The 21,803-nt window shown below is 40.4% G+C and overlaps 1 protein-coding gene across 1 annotated transcript in view; it reads right to left on the reverse strand.

Annotated features, from left to right (window-relative positions):
• CD96 (CD96 molecule) overlaps nt 1-21,803 on the reverse strand; it is a 38,854-nt gene that overhangs the window by 13,245 nt on the left and 3,806 nt on the right. The window contains exons 2-8 of the mRNA XM_063127711.1: nt 20,340-20,762; nt 17,076-17,176; nt 14,327-14,552; nt 10,837-10,883; nt 6,551-6,641; nt 4,764-4,949; nt 1,834-1,908 (exon numbers count right to left, since the gene is read on the reverse strand). Of these exons, the coding sequence (XP_062983781.1) occupies nt 1,834-1,908; nt 4,764-4,949; nt 6,551-6,641; nt 10,837-10,883; nt 14,327-14,552; nt 17,076-17,176; nt 20,340-20,762 (1,149 nt within the window). The remainder of the gene's footprint in view (nt 1-1,833; nt 1,909-4,763; nt 4,950-6,550; nt 6,642-10,836; nt 10,884-14,326; nt 14,553-17,075; nt 17,177-20,339; nt 20,763-21,803) is intronic.

Raw genomic sequence — 21,803 nt, forward strand, 5'->3', positions numbered from 1 at the left:
TATGAATTATGCTTCCCCCCCTTTCTTTTCTTTGGAGAGACAGAATAAACCTGAAAATACAATAGAACTTGCTGCAGCCATCACCAGGGCCTATCCTTTGGCTTGGACAGAAAGCTCCAAGATGACATAAAATCAATCTAGGTTGGCTGTGTGTGCATGTAGACGTGGAGGGATTAGAAAAAAAAATCACATGCAAGGTTCATAATCCCCATGCCGCTCCATGTCCCCCTCTTTCCTTTCCTTCCTGGAATAGCCAAGCTGACCATATGAAGGACAGTGGGTGGTAATCTAAGAAGATAGGAGAAGGTGGCAAAGTAAGATAGTGGCGGCGACAGTGATAACACTGGACTTGGATTAGTCCTCTTTCCTTATATACACAGTCCTGAGGGATACTACTTGAGAGAGATCCCTTGCACAAGGGTAGCACCATGCTTGATAATTCTTCAGTGTCTGGAGGTAGGAAGAAGATATTCCTCAAACTGTAACATAGGAAATAGCCTTAGATCAGGAGACCTCAGCCCTGGGGGCTAAATCCAGCCCTCTTGAGTTTCTCCAAATGGCCCCACCATCTGGCCCCACAAACTTTCCCATAACCACCATCTGTGTCGTGGTTTCCTGGATTTTGTGCAGTTTTCTCCCATTCTAGAAGGTTGAAATGCCTCCCCTAAGGTTTCCTTACTGGCAGTAAGGGCCTTAAGCGAACATTTGCTGACATGGTTTTGTGTGTGTGTGTGTGTGTGTGTGTGTGTGTGTGGAGTTTTGGAGCCACCCCTTTGCCTCTGGCTCCTCCCACCCCTGGAATGCAGCCCCGAGAGCTTATTTATTTATTTAAAACATTTATATCGTGCCCTATATCATTAAGATCTCAGAGCGGCATACAGATAATAGCACACAGTATAAAACAATAAATATATGCATAGTTAAAAACAAATTCCTAAATGGAATTCTGCCCTCATGTTGAAAAAGTTTCCCCACCATGGCTCAGGCTGAGTCAGACCATTGGTCCATCCAGCTCAATATTGTCTAACAGACTGGCAACGGCTCTCCAGGGTTTCATGCAGGGGACTTTCCCTGCTATCTGGAGATGCTGGGGACTAAACCTGTCTGGGACCTTCTGTTTGCAGTGTCTGTGTTCTGCCACTGAGCTGCAAGCCTTTCCTTTTAGGATTTGAAAAGGGAGCTGGATTCTACTCAGCATAGGTGCAGAGAGGGTGTCAAACTGCCCGATTCCTTGCACACTTTTGGAAGTTTTCCCCAGAAATAGCAGACATGGTCAGATCCTTTCCATTTGCACCATTCTAATAATGCTAATGCTGTAAGAGCAAGATTAGAGTATAGTTAATATTTTGGATGCATTTTTGATGATGAATTGTAAATGAATTTCTGAGAAAAGCAAAGACATTGTTTCATATGAATAAACAGAACTCATTTTCTGTGGGGAAATCCGAAACTGAAGGAACTTGACTCATGGATGTTAAGGATTCCAAAGTCCAGGATTTCACCCAGTTGAAATTAAAGTAACCATTGCCTTAAACGTAATGTGCAATCTATCCAGTAATAGCTCAAGACTCAATGCCATAAAAACGTGACCTTGATTATTGTTGTACTTAATTACTGTTGCCCACTCCATTTTTCCTGATTGGGAGTTTAGAGCTTTAACTTTCTGGTTTTAATTAGAAAAGCAAACAACATATGGTCATCGGAGTTGACAGAATGCTCTACCATCACCACATTCTCTTTCAAAGCTGGCACTTATGTGATTTCTTGTCCAGGTTTTGAGAAAAGTGCAGAAGAAATATTCCATAGAAATAAATAACCAGATATGTAACTTACTTTCTGTGGGGAAATCCGAAACTGTAGCAACTTGACTAATGAATTCAGAGAATATCAAAGATGTTGTTGGATACCCTGTTGAAAATAACCATTGGGTGAACTATCCAATAATAACTTACGGACAAAATCATAGCATCTGTAAGTCTGATCTGATTCTTGGTACAGTGCCAACCAATGCAATATCACTAAGAGAGCTTCAGCTATGCAATAAAATAAATAAATAATAAACATTACTTTTCATCAGTGACATCACAGGCTAATATGCTGATGATGCCAATGTTTAAGATGAGAATACAATGGAAGACATGCAGAAACACTTTGTTGTTATAGGTGACATAGAAAGGAGTATACAGTGAAGTAACAAATCTGCTCTAATTAACACTGTGAAAATATTAAACCAATTGAAATAAAAATCAGACAGGTTTGCTGGCTTTTCTTGTATTTGTGAGACACTCAGACAGCAGGATAATTCACATGGACCAAACAGGAAATGAGATATTATTTTGGAAATAGGCAGCAGGTTTTCTCTCACCATGTGAACGGTGCTTAGGAACCAAGGAATTTTATGATGGATCCAGATGCCATCATTTCCCATTTGCCAACACCTGCCATGTGTCCCCCCTCTGTTTCTTCCATCTTTTTTCTGAACACAAGAAATCTGGAAAGGCAACATAATGATATAGTGCTTTTGACCAGTAGCACTAGAAATTGTCTGTCTGGAAGCACCCAAAGTTACAGTTCCGTTCTTGGACTAAGTGTGCATTTATCTGTGCACTAGCCAGTGGATTATAATGGAAAATACCACTGGCAGATAGCTGGAGATAGTAGCCTCATTGGAAATCAGCACAAACATATGGTCCAATGGGTGTTTTCCCCTGCCTTCTCCAGAGCCCATCGGGTGGACATGGAAACTCATAATGAGGTAGATCCAGGCTAAGTTAATTGAACCTGGCTAGTATACATTCAAAAGCATGGGACTAATGATAAGTCATCATGACTAACTTCTATTGATTTCAGTGTGACCTAAGTTCCTTCCTTTTTTGGCTTTTGGCTTCTGTGGCTTCAGCATTATGGATTGGGATAACACACTCAGCTTCTCTAGTGAATACATTGATAAATTGTTGGAGAGACCATCCATCTTCTCTTCCAGTCCAACAGACTCTAAAAACATATGGGATGAGATGATAACTATGATTTCAGGGTGACCTAAGGTCAACTAACTTAGTCTGGATCCAACACGTTGTAATAGGGACAAGTCATGTGGTGACTAATTTCTTTATGGGCCAGGTGGAAATGGTTTAACATGGGGGAAGAGTGTTTTCGGCAGAATCATTGCTGGTGACTGTACTCCAGTAATGTGTGCTCAACCTTCCAGGCGAAGAGGTTCCAGAGAGGCTGTGAATGAAGCGGTTGGACGAGGTTTGAAAAGAGTCGAATACATGATTCTTTAGTTTTAAGAGATTACGGCAGGATCTACACTACTGCTTTAAAATGGTTTATAACGGCAGTGACAACTGTTGGGGCCCAGGACACACTCCATATAGTTTTCAAACCATTTTCAAAGTGTCAGATCCTGCTTGGTGTAGATCTGGCTTAGGTTAAGATCTGCATTCCAAGCTGGAGCTGTCAAGCCTATTTTGGGCCTATGAAGCTGTGGACCTAGTTCTATTTTTCTGGGCACTATACAGAAGATAAGATGCATGTCAAACCTGCCTCAAACTGGATGCAGATAAGGAGTTTCTTCAGATGAGCATTTTATCGTATGCTCGCAACTGGTCACTCATGGATCTTTGCGGGTCATTTTGCCAATGCAGTGATCCTCTTGTATGTCTCTTGCTCTTTCCCCCAGTTTTAAGCCTTAGCTAAGGTTTATCCTGGGATCATCCCGGGATCATCCCTGTTCATGTAAATGACACACAGGATATCCCGGGAGCAGGCAGGGATGACCCTGGGACGATCCCGGGATAAACCTTAGGTCTAGCTAAGTCCTTAGTGTTGTAAATTAATCCACAGAAAAGCCATTTTTTTAAAAAAAAACAAGACTGTATTTCCTGCAATGTGCAGGAAAGTTGCATTATAAAATAGCCACTAGAGGGCGATGTTCCCATTGATCATGTGGTCTCTGGTCTCTTTCCCCATGTAACTTGCAGGAAGCAAGAGTGACAGTATGCAATGGTAAGGAAATGTGATTTCCCCCATCTGAAGACAGTCAATGTCTGTTTAAGGTGTAGATCTGGCAGTTACCCATAGGAAAAGGAATACATTGCCTGCTGAATATGCATTAGTGCTGAATCTATACCAGCATGTAGCATGTTCAGAGGAGGGCAATGAGGATGATCAGGGAAACAAAGCCCTGTGAGGAGAGACTGAAAGAACTGGGCATGTTTAGCCTGGAGAAGAGAAGACTGAGAGGAGACATGATAGCACTCTTCAAGTACTTGAAAGGTTGTCACACAGAAGAGAGCCAGGATCTCTTCTCGATCCTCCCAGAGTGCAGGACACGGAATAATGGGACACAGGAAGCCAGATTCCGCCTGGATATTAGGAAAAAATTCCTAACTGTTAGAGCAGTATGACAATGGAACCAATTACCTTGGGTGGTTGTGGGCTCTCCCGTACTAGAGACCTTAAAGATGCAGCTGGACAGCCATCTTTCAGGTATGCTTTAAGGTGGATTCCTGCATTGAGCAAGGGGTTGGAATCGATCGCCTTATAGGCCCCTTCCAACTCTGCTATTCTATGATTCTATGTTCAAATATTTCCTTAACACAACTGAACTCATACCTCAACAACATGCATGCAGTTGCTTATGGAACAAAGTGGGGTTTCACCCCCTCTTCTTTCTGTAGACTTCATATTGTCCCAGTGTGCCAAATTAGACCAAGCTCATGTACATGATGCATCCTTTGGATTTCAGATAGCCATCTTACCAGCATCAGAAAGAACGATTTCTTCAGATGAAATATTCCGGGTTTCATTTCCAGGGAAAGGATAGACAGTCATGCATTTGAGAGCCTGAGGAGTGGATGGCTGAGTTGTACTCTGTATTGTCAACAGTGATCTCATCTCATAAAAACCTCCTGCAAATTCTGTATCTTCATTTGCAATGAATATTCCTTTGTGGGGGGGAAAACACAGACAGGTCATCTGTCTTTTTGCCATATCGTCTTCTATAAAAATAGCCATGCCCCACCCCCACCCCCTGAAAATAAGGGCCATAGAAAACTTCATCCGCTCTTAGTTTAATAATAAAAATAATGTAATCAAATGTATTATGTATAAAGCATCTTAACAGTTACAGTAATTGCATTAAAAAGACACAGATGCTTTATTTATCTCTATTTCATAAGTAAATAAATATTTTAAAAACACACGCACATGCTTATTAACTAAAAGCGATGATGACAGGAGGGCAAAAAACAAAGAAATTTGGGGCACAACCTTATGCATGTTTAGACAGAACAAATGCCTGCAACTCTCAGTGCACCCTAGCCAGTTAGCTGGGGCTGCTGGGAGTTGTAGGCATTTTTTTCTGTCTAAACATGCATAGGATTGCAATGTTAGGCAGGTTGATGAAACATGCCTTTATTCTCGAAGAGGGCTGGGGAACTAGTAGCCTCCAGATGTTGTTGGACTACAACTGGCACCCTTCACTCTTGGTCATTCTGGATGGGGCTGATGGGAGTTGAAGTCCAACAACAGTTACGGGGACGTAGGTTCCCTACTCCTGTTATAGGGTATTCCAGAACATGGAAGCTGTTTAATGGTTGTTTTCACTGTATTCTCCTTAACTTGTTTATGATAAAATTTTATTTATTTATTATTGCATTTATATGCTGCCTTCCCTGCCCCCACACAAAGAACCCAAGGCGGCATACCTAATCCTTCTCCTCCCCATATCTATCCTCAAACAACAACCCTGTGAGGTAGGTTGGGCTGAGAGGCTGTGGCTGGCCCAAAGTCACCCAGTGAGCTTCCATGGCCGAGTGAGGACTAGAACCCAGATCTCCTGACTCCCAGTCCAACACTTCAGCCGTTACACAACACTGGCTGAATCTCCCAGAAATTCTTAAATTCTCCCACTCCTAACTATACTGTGTTCATGTGTTATAGCCAGATATTTTGAGTGCCATTTTATAGCCTCCTTGAGTCCCATTTCCTGGCAGAAAGGTGCAGTATTAATTAATTAAATCAAGGCACAATCCTATGTTTAGATGGGAAAAAGTCCTACAACTCTGCCCGGGGAATGCTGGAAAAGGTAGGACTTTTTTTCTGTCTAAACATGGCTGGCTGGGGGAATGCTGGGAGTTTGGGGGCTTTCCCCCTTCAGCGTGGTGGCGCCCCTCCTGTGGAACTCCCTGCCTCTGGAGGTCAGGCAGGTGCCAACCTTGTACTCCTTTCGGCGCCTCCTGAAAACATCTTTATTCCAAGAAGCCTTTCTTTAATATGCAGCCTTGGATTTCTGTTTTTGCTTCTTTTAAATTTTGTTTTAACTGTTTTATTCTGTTATTATTTTCATTTTATCTTGTACACCGCTCTGAAATTTTTCAATGGGGAGCGGTATATAAATATTCTAAATAAATAAATAATAAAAAATAAACACGGTTGACTGGGAAATGCTGAGAATTGTAAGACTTTTTTTTCTGTCTAAACGTGCACCCCAAATACATTTTAAAAGTGCATATTTGCAATGCCATTTGGACAACATTTGTAATACCTTCATAGTTGTCCTTCAGAATCTTTCCATCCACGAACCACAGAAGGTTTGGCTTTGCAAACGCCTTCCTTATCACACAAGTAAAATTAGCCTGTTAGAAAATTAAAGGAAATCAAACTCAATAGGTTTTTTTGGTGTATGTGTGTGTGTGTGTGTGTGTGTGTGTGTGTTATTTTAAAGCTCAGTAGTTGTTTGACTCTATTAACAGTTTTAAAGTAGTAGTGTAGATCCTGCCCTGGTCACAGTCTTCCCTACTGTGGTGAGTTATATTGCATTTTTATTTTTATTTTAGTAATTATTTCTAAATGGCTATCTATACATATAAAAATCAGCATGTCATTTTTTATGCAAGCCTATCCTCTTCTTTCAGTGATGCATTTTCTTTTTTTCCACAATGTGTAATGCTACTTTTATTAATGATCATTATATTCATTCGTATTGTCCAAGTTTTATCTTTGATTCATTCAGTCCTTGAGCCTCTTAAGAGGGGAAGATTTTTTTTCAAAACATACATCACTGGAGGCCTATCTAAACATTCCTTTAATTTTAATTTACTCTCATATAGATAGCTTCACCTATTGGGAGGTATAGACGTGTTATAAATAAATAAAAGCTTGTCTGGCCCCAATTCGGATTGGGATCATGGCATTTCAGGAGAGGAGGATTTAAGCTTTTCTCCCACCTGTTTCATCCTGAAATTCTGCCTCACCCACCCCCACCCCTTGCAGGGAGATTAAAAACAGAAAGAAATCTTCATTGGAATAATTGGAGGCTTTTTTTCTTTTTATTTTTTAAACTGAGTCTGGGTTCAGATAAAGTGCTGGGTATTAATGTGGGGAAATATGTAGAAAATGCACCTGCATATAATTCCCCACTAAGCATAGTAAAAGTTCCATTGTTCTGGAAAGTAGTGCCTAGAAATGCACTTTAAGGTGCCAGCATCTTTACCAAATTAGAACAAAAAAATGAAAACACAGGGAAAAGACAATTTTATGTTGCATAAAAGGTGAAGACCACAACCACTGGCTTTTCTGGTATTGCTGGTGAAAAAATAAAAGTATGGAAAACAATTCCTCCTTGCAGGAGAGTAGGGAAAATATAGCTCCATTATGCGTGATTAGGATAATGTCTTTGAGCTCTATCAGACTAGTGTTTTATTGCACGCTCATTACTGGGCATGCATGGATTTTTATGAGTCCCTCTCACAACATCATCTGCGTCCCGTGCACCTCCCGCCCCTTCTAGCCTCCTTCATGCATCGAATAAACACCCTAGTAAGTCCGACTTATTTTTAAATACAGAAGTTGCCTCTATCTCCTGCTGTGTGCAGGAGAAGCAGCGGGATCAAAACAGCCCACTGAACGGGCCACAAGCAAATTGTTTACTTCCTCTTTCAAAAGAGGAAGTAATGAGGGACAAATGCATGGTTGGAAAAGTGACGGTAAGCAAATGCGATTTTTCCCTGTGTGATGACGCTCTCTGGCACAACCTCCTCATTCTTGTGCCCCGCTGTAACTAAGCCTATAAGGGCTGGCTGGGGAATTCTGGGAGTTGTAGGATTGTATAGGATTGCATCCTGAATAAGCCAAATAAGTGTATCTAAGAGTCAAACTACATGTTACATTAAAGATATTAAAGATGTAACTAGCAGCTACATCTCCCCACCTTTTTCTTTTTTTAACAATTTGGGGTGTGTGTGTCTGTTTTTATTGGGACCCCCCCCACATGGGAAAGGATGGCTTAATTCTCTCACTAACTGTGATTTCCCTCTCAATTTCTCTGTCATATATCCAGTTGTGAAGCTTAGGGTGCCTTTTTTCCCTAAACCCAATAGCTGTTTGTGGGGGTGGGGTTAGGGATTATTGGTAAAATTGCAGCTGGGGAGCAAAGGATTACACTTTCCCCCTCCATGTAGATGGGTGGGTGTCCCAATAAAACCAGGCCCCTTCCAAATGTATGAAAAAGGGGGGAAAAGATATAGTTGATACCTTAATCTTTAATGCAACTCTGAAATAATTTCACATGATTACAGTATTTATTTATCCCAGTTTCCTCCCCCTTTTCTGCTGTTTCCTCTGTGTCAAACTTGTCCTCTTCTACTTGTAAAGGCCAGAAATACTGATGGTGCTATATAAAGAAATACATGCATGCATGCATCCATCCATAAATAGTAAAAGGAAGAATATTTCAATACTTCAAGGTAAATAAGTAAAACTTCTCAAAAAACATTCAGGGTTTGATCCTCCTCCCATAATCACCCTGAACACTTTCTACATGTGTGATGAAGCAACAAAAATATTTGCACTGAAATAGTTCAGAGAATGAAGGAAATCATGATCTTAGCTGTGGCTTTGTCTCACACGCGGCTTGTCTAATAGCATGGCGGATGTGGTTTGGTCCCCTGTTGACAGCGCTTGAGATGAGAACACAGCCAGTAGCTCACAAGAGCCTTATTCTTGATGCATGTAGAGCAAAATGCTAAACTGCCTAGACAGAGATGAGCTATTAAGGAAGTTGTTACCTTAAAATACATATTTATGACTGTGGAATATTTTATCAACTGAGGGTTTAAAGTTAATGTGGTTTCTAAGGTACAAAATAGAGATATAGACTTATAATTTCCAGCAATTTGGGGTAGTTCAAATGAACCATCATTTTTACAACCCTCCCCCCCCCCCCCCGTTGACCATATAAATATTTTGTTTTATTTTTCTCTGTGGGTAGAAAAAAACTGAGGGGAAAAAGAGAATGAGAGCGTTCATATAGACTTCTTGTCTACATGAATAACAATATGTGTGATACTCCTCCTTAGGTGACTAAAGTAGGCATTTAGAATATGGGTCCCCGTTTTCAAGCACAGCTAACTTAAGAGAATGCTTCCATCATATGCTCTGATCAGAATTTGGCCAAATAAAATCAAGAATTTGTATGAAGTGTTCATTTTAGTCTGGGACATATTGATCTATAGATAAAACAAACAAACAGGGGGAGAGGAACCGGGCAGCGAGAGGTGGAGGAAAACGGGGATGCAAACTGGCTCTCCTCCCTCGGACCTCCCTCTTGCTGCCCCCATTCTTTCCACACCCAAACCCACACCCTGTTGGTTGTTGTTGTTTATCTATAGATGTGAAGGGTTGCATTTATAGATAAGAAATAAAAACTGGGGGTGAGAGAGGAATGGGGCAGTGAGGGTCCCTCTCTTCCTCCCCCCTTGCTCCTCTCCCCCTCTCATTTATTTATTTATTTATTTATTTTCTATCTATAGACGTGAAAGATTGCATTTATAGATAAAAAAATAAAGTAGAAGGGAAGGAAAGGGGCAGCCAGAGGGACAGGAAAAGAAGGACACGATGTACCCAAACCTGCCCTCCTCCAGCCAATGGTGACCAATCAGCGGTTGCCATCAGCTGTGGCATGCTTCCGGGTCCAAAAAAGTCAGGGTAAGTGCCCGACTTTTTTGGAATGGAGTTTAGGACGTTTGCCCCTGCATGGCTTCGGGATGGCGGCTGCGTCAACTAGATGACCTGCCGCCACACTGAATCCACCCCGGGGCAAACCCCTCATCAAGACAGGCCCCAAACTAAAAGGGACAACTAGTGGGCATAGCCCATATCTATCAGAAACAGAGCACAAATCCATAAAATCCTTCTTTTAGGAATTATTCTGAGTTTTGGAAGCATCCCAAGGCTTCCTTCCCTTGAAATTATTTTTTTTGATTGCCCCACTATTTCTCAAAGTGAGGGGCTATTGCCCCGCATATAGCACCTGCATATTAAATGTATGGCTGGCTTCTGAGTGGCACTTATTACCAATAAAACAACACATGAGCCTAGGGCAAAATGGCGTCTTCAGAGAATTTTGAAGGTAAACCCTGAAAAAGGTTATCTGTGAATCAAAGCCAAGGGTACGTTGAAGTGATGTATAGCAAAATTTACCATTATAGTTTGGTGTTCCTTCTGCCATTATGATACTCATTCATTCAATTTATGAGGCAACCTATAGCTGAAACTCTCAGGTTTACGTACAAGTACACAGTACTTAAAAGATAATAAGGTTTCTGCATTTTGGTTCCTGTCCTTCAAAGAATCAGAATAGCAGTTGAAGGACACATATTTACCAGCTGAAAATTCTGCCTGGGCAATTCAAAGCTTTAAAAATATATGCCAAATTCAGTTTCAGTTGCTGTTTGTCCCTGACCAAACAATATCCCCCCCCCATTTGATTGGATGATTGGAAAGAGATAACTGTACAGAAACACAGACATTCATATGTGTAAATTCACTCACCTCTCCTTGGAAACTTGCGAGGAAAGCAACAGAAATTTCAGGTTTCACTTGAGGACCAAAAGAAAACACACATTTCAATTAATTGGGTAGCAGTATAAGTTCTGCACTACTCATTTCTTGCACAGCAAAAAATGGTCTATTTTACAAATCACATGCAAAGATCAGGCTGTGCATATCTAAAGTTCACTTCTCAAGAGCAGTACTAGGCCTAATCTACACCAAGCAGGATATTGCACTATGAAAGCGGCATGTAAGTGGTATATGGTCTGTGTCAATGGGCCCCAACAGTTGTCAGTGTACTTCAATACCACTATAAAGTTGTACTGTGACTCCTGCCTTTTATATACCCCTTTCATACCACTTTCATAGTGCAATATCCTGCTTGGTGTAGATTAGACCCTAGTGATATATAGCTCAGTATCCCCTACTTATTAAGTACATATTTTGTGGTACTTAGTCATGCCAGTAGTTTTCAGTCCCTATTGTTGCCTTGTAGGGATAGATGAGCCTCCCCAACCAGGTGCTGTTCAGGTACTTCGGGCAAAAACTCTGAAAATTCTTGACTATTGGCCAATGGCCATGCTAGCTAGGGCTGATGTTCGTTGAAGACCAAAACATCTAGAAAGCACCAGGCTGAGAAAAGATGGGCTAGGTTTTGCCCTTTTTTCACTAGTTTCAAAATGTGAGGGCCAGCTCACAGAGTGTCTGGCAGGCTTCTTTCCTATCAGCAGTGACCTTCTGTAAGTCCAGATTGGACGTGCAGTTGATGAAGCTAACCTCAGAGCACCCCATCTCAGGTCCAGATGACAGTTTAGCACAGAGGATTCCAACGCATGAGTGGAGGAGGATACTGAAACTATTAAAACCATCTGGATAATCATAAACCAATGTTCCTGTCATTGAAGAGAATGAGAAGAAGCCCTGGCACATATGGAGGTCATCAGATTCTTCACAGGATTTGGGATTATGTCAAATGTTACTGTGACGCTGCAAAGTTGAGCCAAGAGAAAGTAGCATTTTCTGAAGCTTTAAATGGCAGGCAATGCTTTCACTCACACCATTGGTCAGACTTCATTCACTGACTCCCTCCCCTCCCGTAGAAAATCTATTTATACAATTAAGACGCAGCGGATTGCAGTGCAGTCCCTGTACCATGAACAATAGTAAAGAGAATCCATGGCCAATATAGAAACTCAAAAGCTATTTCTATGTTAGTTATACAAAAAAGGAACTCTCCACTTCACCTCACCTCACTTTGCCTTCTGTTTTGTTTAATTTCTGGCAGTGCAGGACAAATATTTCTCCCCCCATGTCAAATCTGTCCCCCCTCCCACGCAAAAAAAAATAAAATATCTCCACTGCATTTTGTGAACTGGGCTCGCAAATAACTCCTGAGCTTCTAAAGTAGAATGCTGGGTAATAGAAATTCTCTGCTTGACATCCATTCATCTTAACAGCATTAAAATGGCATCTTCAAAGTTCCAACATATTGTTCCAGCAGTGAGACTTCTGACAATGGAGGCATACTGCTCCTGCCCCCAGTGAATTGCGTTCAGAAAGGTTTACTTCCAAGTATATAGCAGCATTTATTACCTACTATCAATGGAGCCCACCTTCTGTGTTTTTGAATGAGTCACTATTCTGGAAATGCTCTTTTGGAAGGAGACCAATCCAGAGCAGTAATTCATGCAGAGATGAAACGGGTAACCTCCTCTAAGGTAAGGTAATTATCTACTGGCTTTGAACAAAGGCTCTAAATTCTTTTCCAGAATAAAAAAGGGGAGAAAGTGGTAGTTTTACAAGTACCATGAGCAGAATGGGTGGGATCCAAACTTACTCAAGTCCCATTGATTGCAATGGGTTTACTCTAAATATTTATTTATTTATTAAATTTATATAGCGTTCCATAGCTCTTTGGGCAGTTTACAAAAATATGATTATATCTGGATGTAACCCAGTGGCTGCAATTTTAGTCAACCTGATCCTTTGCCAAATTAATATGTACATTTGAGGTCTCAGAAACCCATACTATACTGTCATAATTTTTCAGTGAAGGCAGCTGGCTTACTGGGCAGGAACATTGGACAAAATGGGTCTTATTCCTGAGTACACATGTATAGGGCTCAGAGCAAAGACTTTGTGTTTCAGTTCAAATACATCTTACATTGTTAAGTCTGGCTGTGGAATGCTGGGACTTGTAGGGCTTTTTTCTGTCTAAACATGCACAGGTTGTACACAAAATGTATCATTAGAATCATGTTTGCATCTATGGGCTTGCATTTAACTAAATGTAGCCTGACTCATATGAATCCATATTAAGAACCCAGTAAGTAGAATATATGCTTCATAAGGCTTCAATATATATATATATATATATATATATATATATATATATATATATTCATATGATGAGTTTTAGACAGCACAGTTGGAGGAGGAGGGATGTACCTTAACCACAGTATTTATTTGTGATATTTATTAGTAACTATAGAATACAATTCTCTAAGTGATGAACTAGATAAAGCAAAATTAAAACAATAAAAAACAATTAACCATAATACCCAAATCCAGCATAAAAGAGTAAAACAAATACCAGCATTTGTAAAAGTCAATGAATCATGTGAAGGGCTAAAACCAGCCCACTAAAGATAAAACCATAATCAATAAAATAATGACAACATGTTAAAAGGGCATGAGAAAATGTCTTATCCTGGCATTAAATAGGCATTAACAGTGCAATTGTATACATTTTTACTCAGAGGTAAGCTCCATTGCACTCAGTGAGACTTACTCCTAGGTAAATGTATATAGGATTGTAGCCTATTGTAGTGGGTACCAGGCGAGCCTTTCTTGTTAGAGCACGTGACTTGGAAAATGGTATGTTTTCCTTTGGAGCACCAGTATGGATGAATGCAAGCAAGCCTGGATGTGACTGAACTTTGCAAGAACCAGGTCACTATTCTCTGTATTTAAGCCACTAAAGAAGACCATGACTGACAATTTGATTTTATAATTCTTACACTTCAGTTGTGATACGTAAGGCTCATGGTTAACAACAGGTTTAGAAAATTTGTTTTAAAAGCTCAGCTCTTCAATGGAAAGACTTTCTTTTAAACCCCACAATTATTCATTCTTACTTTTTTGTAGGGATTACTTCTCACTTTTGTATTGGTAAGATCATGCATGAGAATTGGAAAGTTCAGAAAACGCACAACATATTGTCCAACCCCCCTCGTGCATAATCTATGTGAAGGGGTCTCCATGCATAATTGTTGCCTGCCCCTGACATACAGCTTCCTGAGACTTTTCCCAATACAATATATTGAGCATGGACATCAGCTTATGGGTAGCCTAAAACATGTATGTCTTCTGAGCACTTATGACATTCGACTTATTGTTATAAAGTAATGTTTTAAGAAGACTATTAAATGCTTTATAATATTGATTAACTTCCCCCATTACTAGTAATACAAGAATTGCTCCTTCTCACCAAATACTTTGACTTCAGTGGTGCTCTTCTGGATTCTCCCAGAGTGGTAGACAACAGAGCAGACAAACTTCTTGCCATCATCAACAATTGATACAGGTGAAATAATTAACATGTTGTCTGAATTCATCCAGATTCTTTTGCTGTCTTTTGTGGGATTGATTCTATACCCATGAAGGTAGTAGGGCTGTTTACTTATAAGTATTTCTTCATTTCCATTTTCTTTCTGCTGAAAATGAGAGTTGTGCCAGTGAACACATTTAATAGCCTAATGAGTCCCCCCACCCTTTCTTTCTTTTTGAATCAACACAACAGAAGATAATGGTGCTGCCCACTATTTGCATAAAAACAGTTACATTTGTATGGGTGAACCACAGCTACTGAACTTGTTTAACATATTTTCCCCTTCATAACACAAGAACAACAGCTGGCTGACCTGCTGTGAAAATGGGATGTGACAAGCCAAGGGTGAAGGAACAGAGCTATCCTCCTTTTTAATATATATATATATATATATATATATATATATATATATATATATATATATTTAATTGGTTGTACAATATTATGGGGTTAATTTTTTTAGGGGGGTGTATTAGACAGTTTCAGCCCAAAGGTTAATAGTTTAGACATCAAAAGTTGAGTTTAGATTACAGCAATCAGGAGATTAGCTCAGAGAGCACAAGTTCAACAGGAGGTGAAAGGAAGAAAAAAAGTTTTAACTTTGGAAACAGGATATCAGTTGGTAGAAATGAAAAAGGAACTATCTTCCTGATTGGTTAAAGCTAAGAAGAGAGAGAAAAATATTTTTAGAAAATAAAATCCAGGGCAGAGAGGCAGAAAGGCAGGCAGGAAAGGAAAGAAAGAAGGCCAGAGCCCTAGAAATAAGAAAATAGCCAGAAGGCTCATCTACACCAAGCAGGATATTGCACTATGAAAGCGGTATATAAAAGGCAGGAGACACACCAAGCAGGATATAGTGGTATGAAAGCAGTATATAGTATGTGTCAATGGGCCCCAACAGTTGTCAGTACACTTCAAGCAGTAGTGTGGCTCCTGCCTTTTATATACCGCTTTCATAGTGGAATATCCTGCTTGGTGTAGATGAGCCCAGAGTTGCTGGTATTGGAGAACTGATTGAGAGAGCTAGACCAATGGCAGAAATATATTCTTTAAATAAGGAATCAGGATAATACAGGTACATAGTCTGCTTAGGATAATTGGGTGTGTTTATCCTGGGTTGTTTTATTACCTTATTGCTCATATGATGTGTGTGCATTCATTTAGATTTTCAATCTTTTTCCTATTGATATTTTTCTTTAGTAACTTCTAAACTTTCTTATTTGAAACTTTACGGTCTGTTTTGGGAGAGGGGATTACCTACCAAAGGCCTAGTAGCCAACACTATGTAAAGTAGATACCTGGGAAAGAGCCAATTCCCCTCCCCACATACCTAATCCCCCCACCCCCGCAGCTACTATTTAACAAAAATACTACACATATTAACAGTGTGAACTTATTCGTGTCTATTTAGAATCAAGACTCATTTAGTTTAATAGGACTTTTCTTATGTCCTATTAAACTTTTCGTATTTTCTTATGACTTGCTTCCAGGTAAGTGAACATAAGCTTGAAGCCTCCCTGGGATCACACAAGTAGGTGGATCACACAAGCCAACAGAAACGATATAATGAAAAGTCTTACGTTTAACAAAGTATGGTGGTAAATTATGCACTCATCTGCACAGACGTAATGGCTCCTGGGATGTGCTCACTGTGAGCTCCATTGCACCCGGGGTGGGGGAACACCTTCCATTCCGTTCCTTCTCTGTTTGTGTTTTCATTCCTCAGTTACTTCCTCTTTCAAAAGAGGAAGTACCCAACAAGCACGAGGCCCACTGAGCCTGCTGTTCTAATGGCGCTGTTTCTCATGCACACAGCAGGAGAGAGCAGCAATTCCATGTTTAAAAATACATCGGACTTTGTGGAGAGTTTTTTGGTCATGCAAGGAAGGCAAGAATGGGTGGAAGGTGCGCGGGAGGCAGACAACGTCATGTGAGGGACCTGAGCAAACTCCGTGAGTGCCCAGTAATGAGCGTGCAATAAAATGCTTGTGGGACGGAGCTATGTGTATCTCTGCCTATTATGTGAGGCTAAGGAAAACAAAGCCCGCACTGTCTGCTGTAACACAAAACATCATTACAATGGGTGTAGTAGTCCATGAAATTTCATGTCATGAAAAGCTGTCAATTTTCCAAGATGCTCATGTAACTGGTTCTACAGTTCACCTTTCTTCCGCTGCAGAGACTACCTTGCTGGACTGTGTCCAGGCTGGGATATGTGAACTCAGGCTTCTCATAGTTAAGTCAGAGTAAATGCTGAACAGCAGACAATCTTGACAGTACTCAATATCTTTATTGCACATCCAATGATCTAATGTGTCTGGTAGTGCTACATTGTTATTTCAGTTTCTTTACTCTCATGGCTGGCAACAATTTGCATTGTGAAACTGGTACTAGAGGCATCCCCTTTCATCAAGTTCTTCTTTTGGATCTTAAGTCCCACAGTTCAAGCCAAATGTTACTATTTATGTGAGAACATATAGCAGCCTTCTCAAACACAGAGACCTCCAGATGTGTTGGTTGGGGGATTCTGGGAGTTGTAGTCCAACACATCTGGAGGGCCCCAGCTTGGGAGAATGATGAGATACAGCTTCCCCCCCCCCTTTCCATTGTCTGACAAAATGTCACTTACCACAAGCCATTTCAAAGCAGCATTTACAAGAGGCACACCTTTAAAGCATGGGATTTCCAGTTTCTGGTTTAGTAATGCTTCTACCACAGAACTCTTGTCATCTTCTATCACATAGAAGAAAGAAAGAACAGTTTTAAAACACTGCATACAGTACATTTCAAAGTAGAATTTCCCTGCTTTGCTGGCTTAGATGGTGCTGACGATATTCCACAAGCATTTCACACCTAGCATGTACATTCCAATTCTGAATATATTGAGTGGAATATGTGAGAGAAAATGATCCAAATAGGACAGTATATAAGGAGATGTCACTGGATCTGTGCTTTATTGAGACATCAATTTCTGAAATGTTTATCTAAATAAATGAATAAATACATCTTCTCTCTAGTGGACTTGATTTCATCTCCTGCACAGTAGCCACCAAAATGGAAGCAGAACACTTTCCAGGTTTCTGTGCATTGGAGGGGGTGGGTAGGCATGGGTGTGAGGGGAGAACACCTTGCTCTGTGCCCAAAGGGTCAGAGTAGGATGCCCCCCAAAAGAGACAAATCACACAAAGAGGGGGGAAAGGGCACTGATTTGCATACAATTTGCATGTTCTAATTGATATATAAATATAGAGAGATGTATATTTAGAAAGAATTATGGAAATAGAACACATTTCACTATTACAGGGAAGACTGTGACCATTTTTTAAAAAAATTAATTTAATTTGTATGCCACTTTTCCAGAAAATGTGCCCCAAGTGACTCACAATGTAAGAGCAATACAAAAACAGGAATACATACTAATACATTAATTGCAATAGTACATCATTACAACAATAAACAGCCCTAAAATTCATTCCACTAAAGCTAATATTATAATGTTTCAAATTAATTACAAAATGGTAAATATCAACAATTACAACACAATATAAATTATTATTTAACAGGAAAGTGTACCCCAGAGCCAAATAAACCGATGCATTAAGGCATTAGCAAACAATCCAACTTGTAAACAGCTACCAAAATATCAAGTGCAGGAAATAGCAACCAGATTTCTTACAGCCCTATTTTATCAAGGCTCCAACGGAGACAAGGGTGGTGCCCATTCTCTACCCCAATGCTCTGGATGTTTCTAAGGACCAAGTGCTTTGGGCATGTCAGATGTTGATGGGCAACTTCAAGGCCCCTGCTGTCTCTCCCTTCTTGGGGTTCTTTATCTGTAAACTGGATTTGGACGGAACAGCCGCACAAATAGAGTACTGTCCTCTGAGAGCCCTTAGAGGACCATTCTCTGCAAAGTAGGACACCTGGCTACCCTAGATCACAGGACTGGCATCAAAGGTAGGCATGGTTGGGCATCTGCCAGCAGCCAAGACCCTAGCAGGGGCCCACTGACAAGACCCCCTGGATTTGCTCTACCTTTTCACACCCTTGCAATCCGCTTGTTCACCTGCCCAGACAATGGTGGGAGTGATCAATAGAAGCAGTAGATGAAAGGCAGTGAATATGCCTACATACTCACTGCCTGCCAAACAGCAAGTGGTAGCAATGAGGAGACCGAGGATGAGGAGCAAGAACACTAGGTTGCAAGCGTGGTGAAAAGGTAGACTCAATGAGGTAGGGAGCCCATTGAGGGTATTTTGCCCAAGTTTCCTCCAAAACCTGGAGCCAATACTGCTAGATCTGAGTGACCCTTCCTTTTTTGGTAGTGATACAGCATTGCACCACAATGGCCTTGTTCAAATGCAATGCTAAACCCTACTTTTAGTGCTATGAGAATGAGCCTGGGCTGCAAGGAGGAGGACAGAAACATTTGCTTCCTGTTTTCAACTAACTGTGGTTTGCTGTCATGTCCGAGGCTCACCAAGGCTGAATCCTATAGTGCCAAACTATGGTTTAGCATTACCTCCGAACAACAAGGTTAATGTTTGTTGAGAAAAGCCGGCGAATAGTCTAGTAAACAAGTAAACATCCCAAGAAGACAATGACAGAAGAATACAGACCAGATGGTTTAAGTTAAGGTCAGGAAGAGGTTGGTTAAATAGCTCAAATACTTTACAGTCCTCCAAGTGGTTCTCCAAATTCTCCCAATGCTGCATCAACTATTTTATTTTGCTTTCCTTTGATCCAATTCTATAGTAACACTCATTCCCTTTGCTTTGGTCCTTTATGTCTGCCAGTTATCACTCCCCAGTGATTTGGGGTGGATCGCTTCCTTCCAGATGGACTTGTTTTACTTTGATGTGGAGTTATGTTTTCTTCATGACTAATATCCCTCATCCTCCAACTTGGTTTCAGAGCATGTTCTTCAATGTCTGTTTGTGCTAATGATTTTTCAAAATATCCTCTCTAAGCCCTGTTTCCTGCAGCAGAGAACAGGGCTTAGTACTGTTATATGGCAGAGAGGATGTATCAAATAAATGGACTGTGAACAGTAGTTATCTGACTTTTGTCCTGTTTCAATGGCACTGATAGTGTTGGCATCGCAGTCACACTTCAGCAAGGACCAAAGAGCAAAGCTTGAAAGAGATAAACTTAGCAGCACCAGGAAGAAGTATATCTTAAAACGCCTTTCATTTCCACTGGAACTGCAGATGCCCTTCAAAGGCAACTCCCATAATACCTGAACATTGGCCATGCTGGCTGGGGCTGATGGGAGTTGTTATCCAAAATATCTGGAGGATACCAGGACCTCAGATAGACCTAGCAGCCTAGCATGACGGGGTGAAGATCCCGTGATATTTTTATTGCGAGATTGCCCCCTTTGTTCACCCATGGTGCACAAGGTCCTCAGAAGGAGAGGTGTTGCGCCCGCCATTTTTTTTTTTAAAGAGACAGGGGCACACGAGTGCTTGTGCACAAAAGGTAAGTCATTTTTTTAAAAGGCGCAGAGTCGCAAGGAGCTGGGACAAACCATGACGCCCAGCCACATGTGCTGGAGGTTCACGGCATCCTTAAAATGACCCACAAACATCAGTGAAAGGCCAGTCATGATCATGCTATAAATTGCTCATTTAGCGAACCTCTTACTTTATTTGGCTCTGGTTTGTGCATTACTAATAAATAATAATGGATATTGGGGTGTAAAGTTTGATTTTTGCCTATTTTGTCATTAACTTGAAATGTTATATTAGCTTTAATGAAATGAGGGAGGGTTTTTTATTATTGTTTGATATATTGGTGTCCCACTTAGGGCACTTTTTGTGGAAAAGTGGCATATAAAGTAAACGATGATGATGATGATGATTTAAAAAGTAATGTTTCCACTACTACTTACCACTCTTCTTAACAACAAGATTGATTTCTGAGCTGCTTGTTCCAGTTGGAAATGCAGTGAAGCTGCACTCATATAAGCCAGACTGTTCCAGACTAACACTCCTCAGCTGCAGAATCCACTGCTTACATTCCTTATAGTTTGCAGTAGAATCACTGTGATTGGAGGGCTGGTTGAAGTCTCCCAGGCAATTGTGGGGGCCATCCCTGAAGCTTACAGAATAGTTGTAAGCCATTTCAGGATATTTTATACCATACCGAGGGTTATAAACAGCCAGCCTTCTTGATGGACCATCGACAACCTTTGACCACTGAGTTTGCGTTATATGGATTCCCTTTCCTTTCAGGATGCTGCAGGTTAGAGTCACATCGTCACCAGGCAAAGCATAGACTGTTTTCTCATTCTTAATGGTGATTTCAGACTGGGCTACAAGCCAAACAAAACAGACACACAGTCATTTTTGCATATTCTAGCGATTGCTCTACCCCTCTATCTTTTTTATTATTTCTCATTTGAACAGAATAAAGAATTCAAGATGTATTAAACGTCAGCTCCAACCAGAGAAAGTTAGTTGTGTATAAGCTGCATTGAAATAAAGTTATTTCAGATTATCCTTTCCTGTTGATTTCAATGGGCATTAAGAATAACTAACTTTAAAAATAGTTTAGAAGTATTTTTTTAGTATTTGTAGATGAAGACTTTTCATAGTGTATTGTTTTTCTCTCCCTGAGCAGTCGTTATATTAATCATGGATTTCTGCACTGTGTATGTAAGTTCCTTTAAGACTGCTTTTCACAGTCGGAAGTTATTCATAAAATAAATAAATAAATAATAATAACAATAGTATCTTTAGAAGAAGTGTAATATCTCCCAAGTTTCACCAAAGTAGGAATAAGGAATATGATGCTATTATACTCTTATTTAGGGAAATGTATGGAATGTGTGAAAAACAGAATTTCAGCTGGTGTCATTTGTATATAAGGGGAACCTGGTGAAATTCCCTCTTCATCACAGCAGTTAAAGGTGCAGGAGCTATACTAGAGTGACCAGATTTAAAAGAGGGCATGGCACCTGCAGCTTTAACTGGTGTGATAAAGAGGAAATTTCACCAGGTTCCGCATATATACAAATGACACCTGCTGAAATTCCCTTTTCAATACAACTGTTAAAGATACAGGGGCCCTGTCTTCCTTTTCATATGGTCACCCTACCTTAAATATATTCTAAAAATGGTCCCTCAACTAGAAATAAGTATCCTTCCCTCCTAAAACTCACTCCAAATCCAAATCAAAGAACATGGTAAAATATAGAAAAAGGAAGTGATGATGATGTTTACATGAACAGTTAACAATATGTTACTGACTTACATTATTTTCTGTGTTCACTGAGGGCTCATTTTTATTATTGCCAATGTTTTTTGTTAGCCTGGGCTAACTTTTCTCTGCACTGCCATTAGCTCAAGAAGTC

Source organism: Elgaria multicarinata, chromosome 5 (genome assembly GCF_023053635.1).
Source record: "Elgaria multicarinata webbii isolate HBS135686 ecotype San Diego chromosome 5, rElgMul1.1.pri, whole genome shotgun sequence".
Classification (NCBI taxonomy): Eukaryota; Metazoa; Chordata; class Lepidosauria; order Squamata; family Anguidae; genus Elgaria; species Elgaria multicarinata.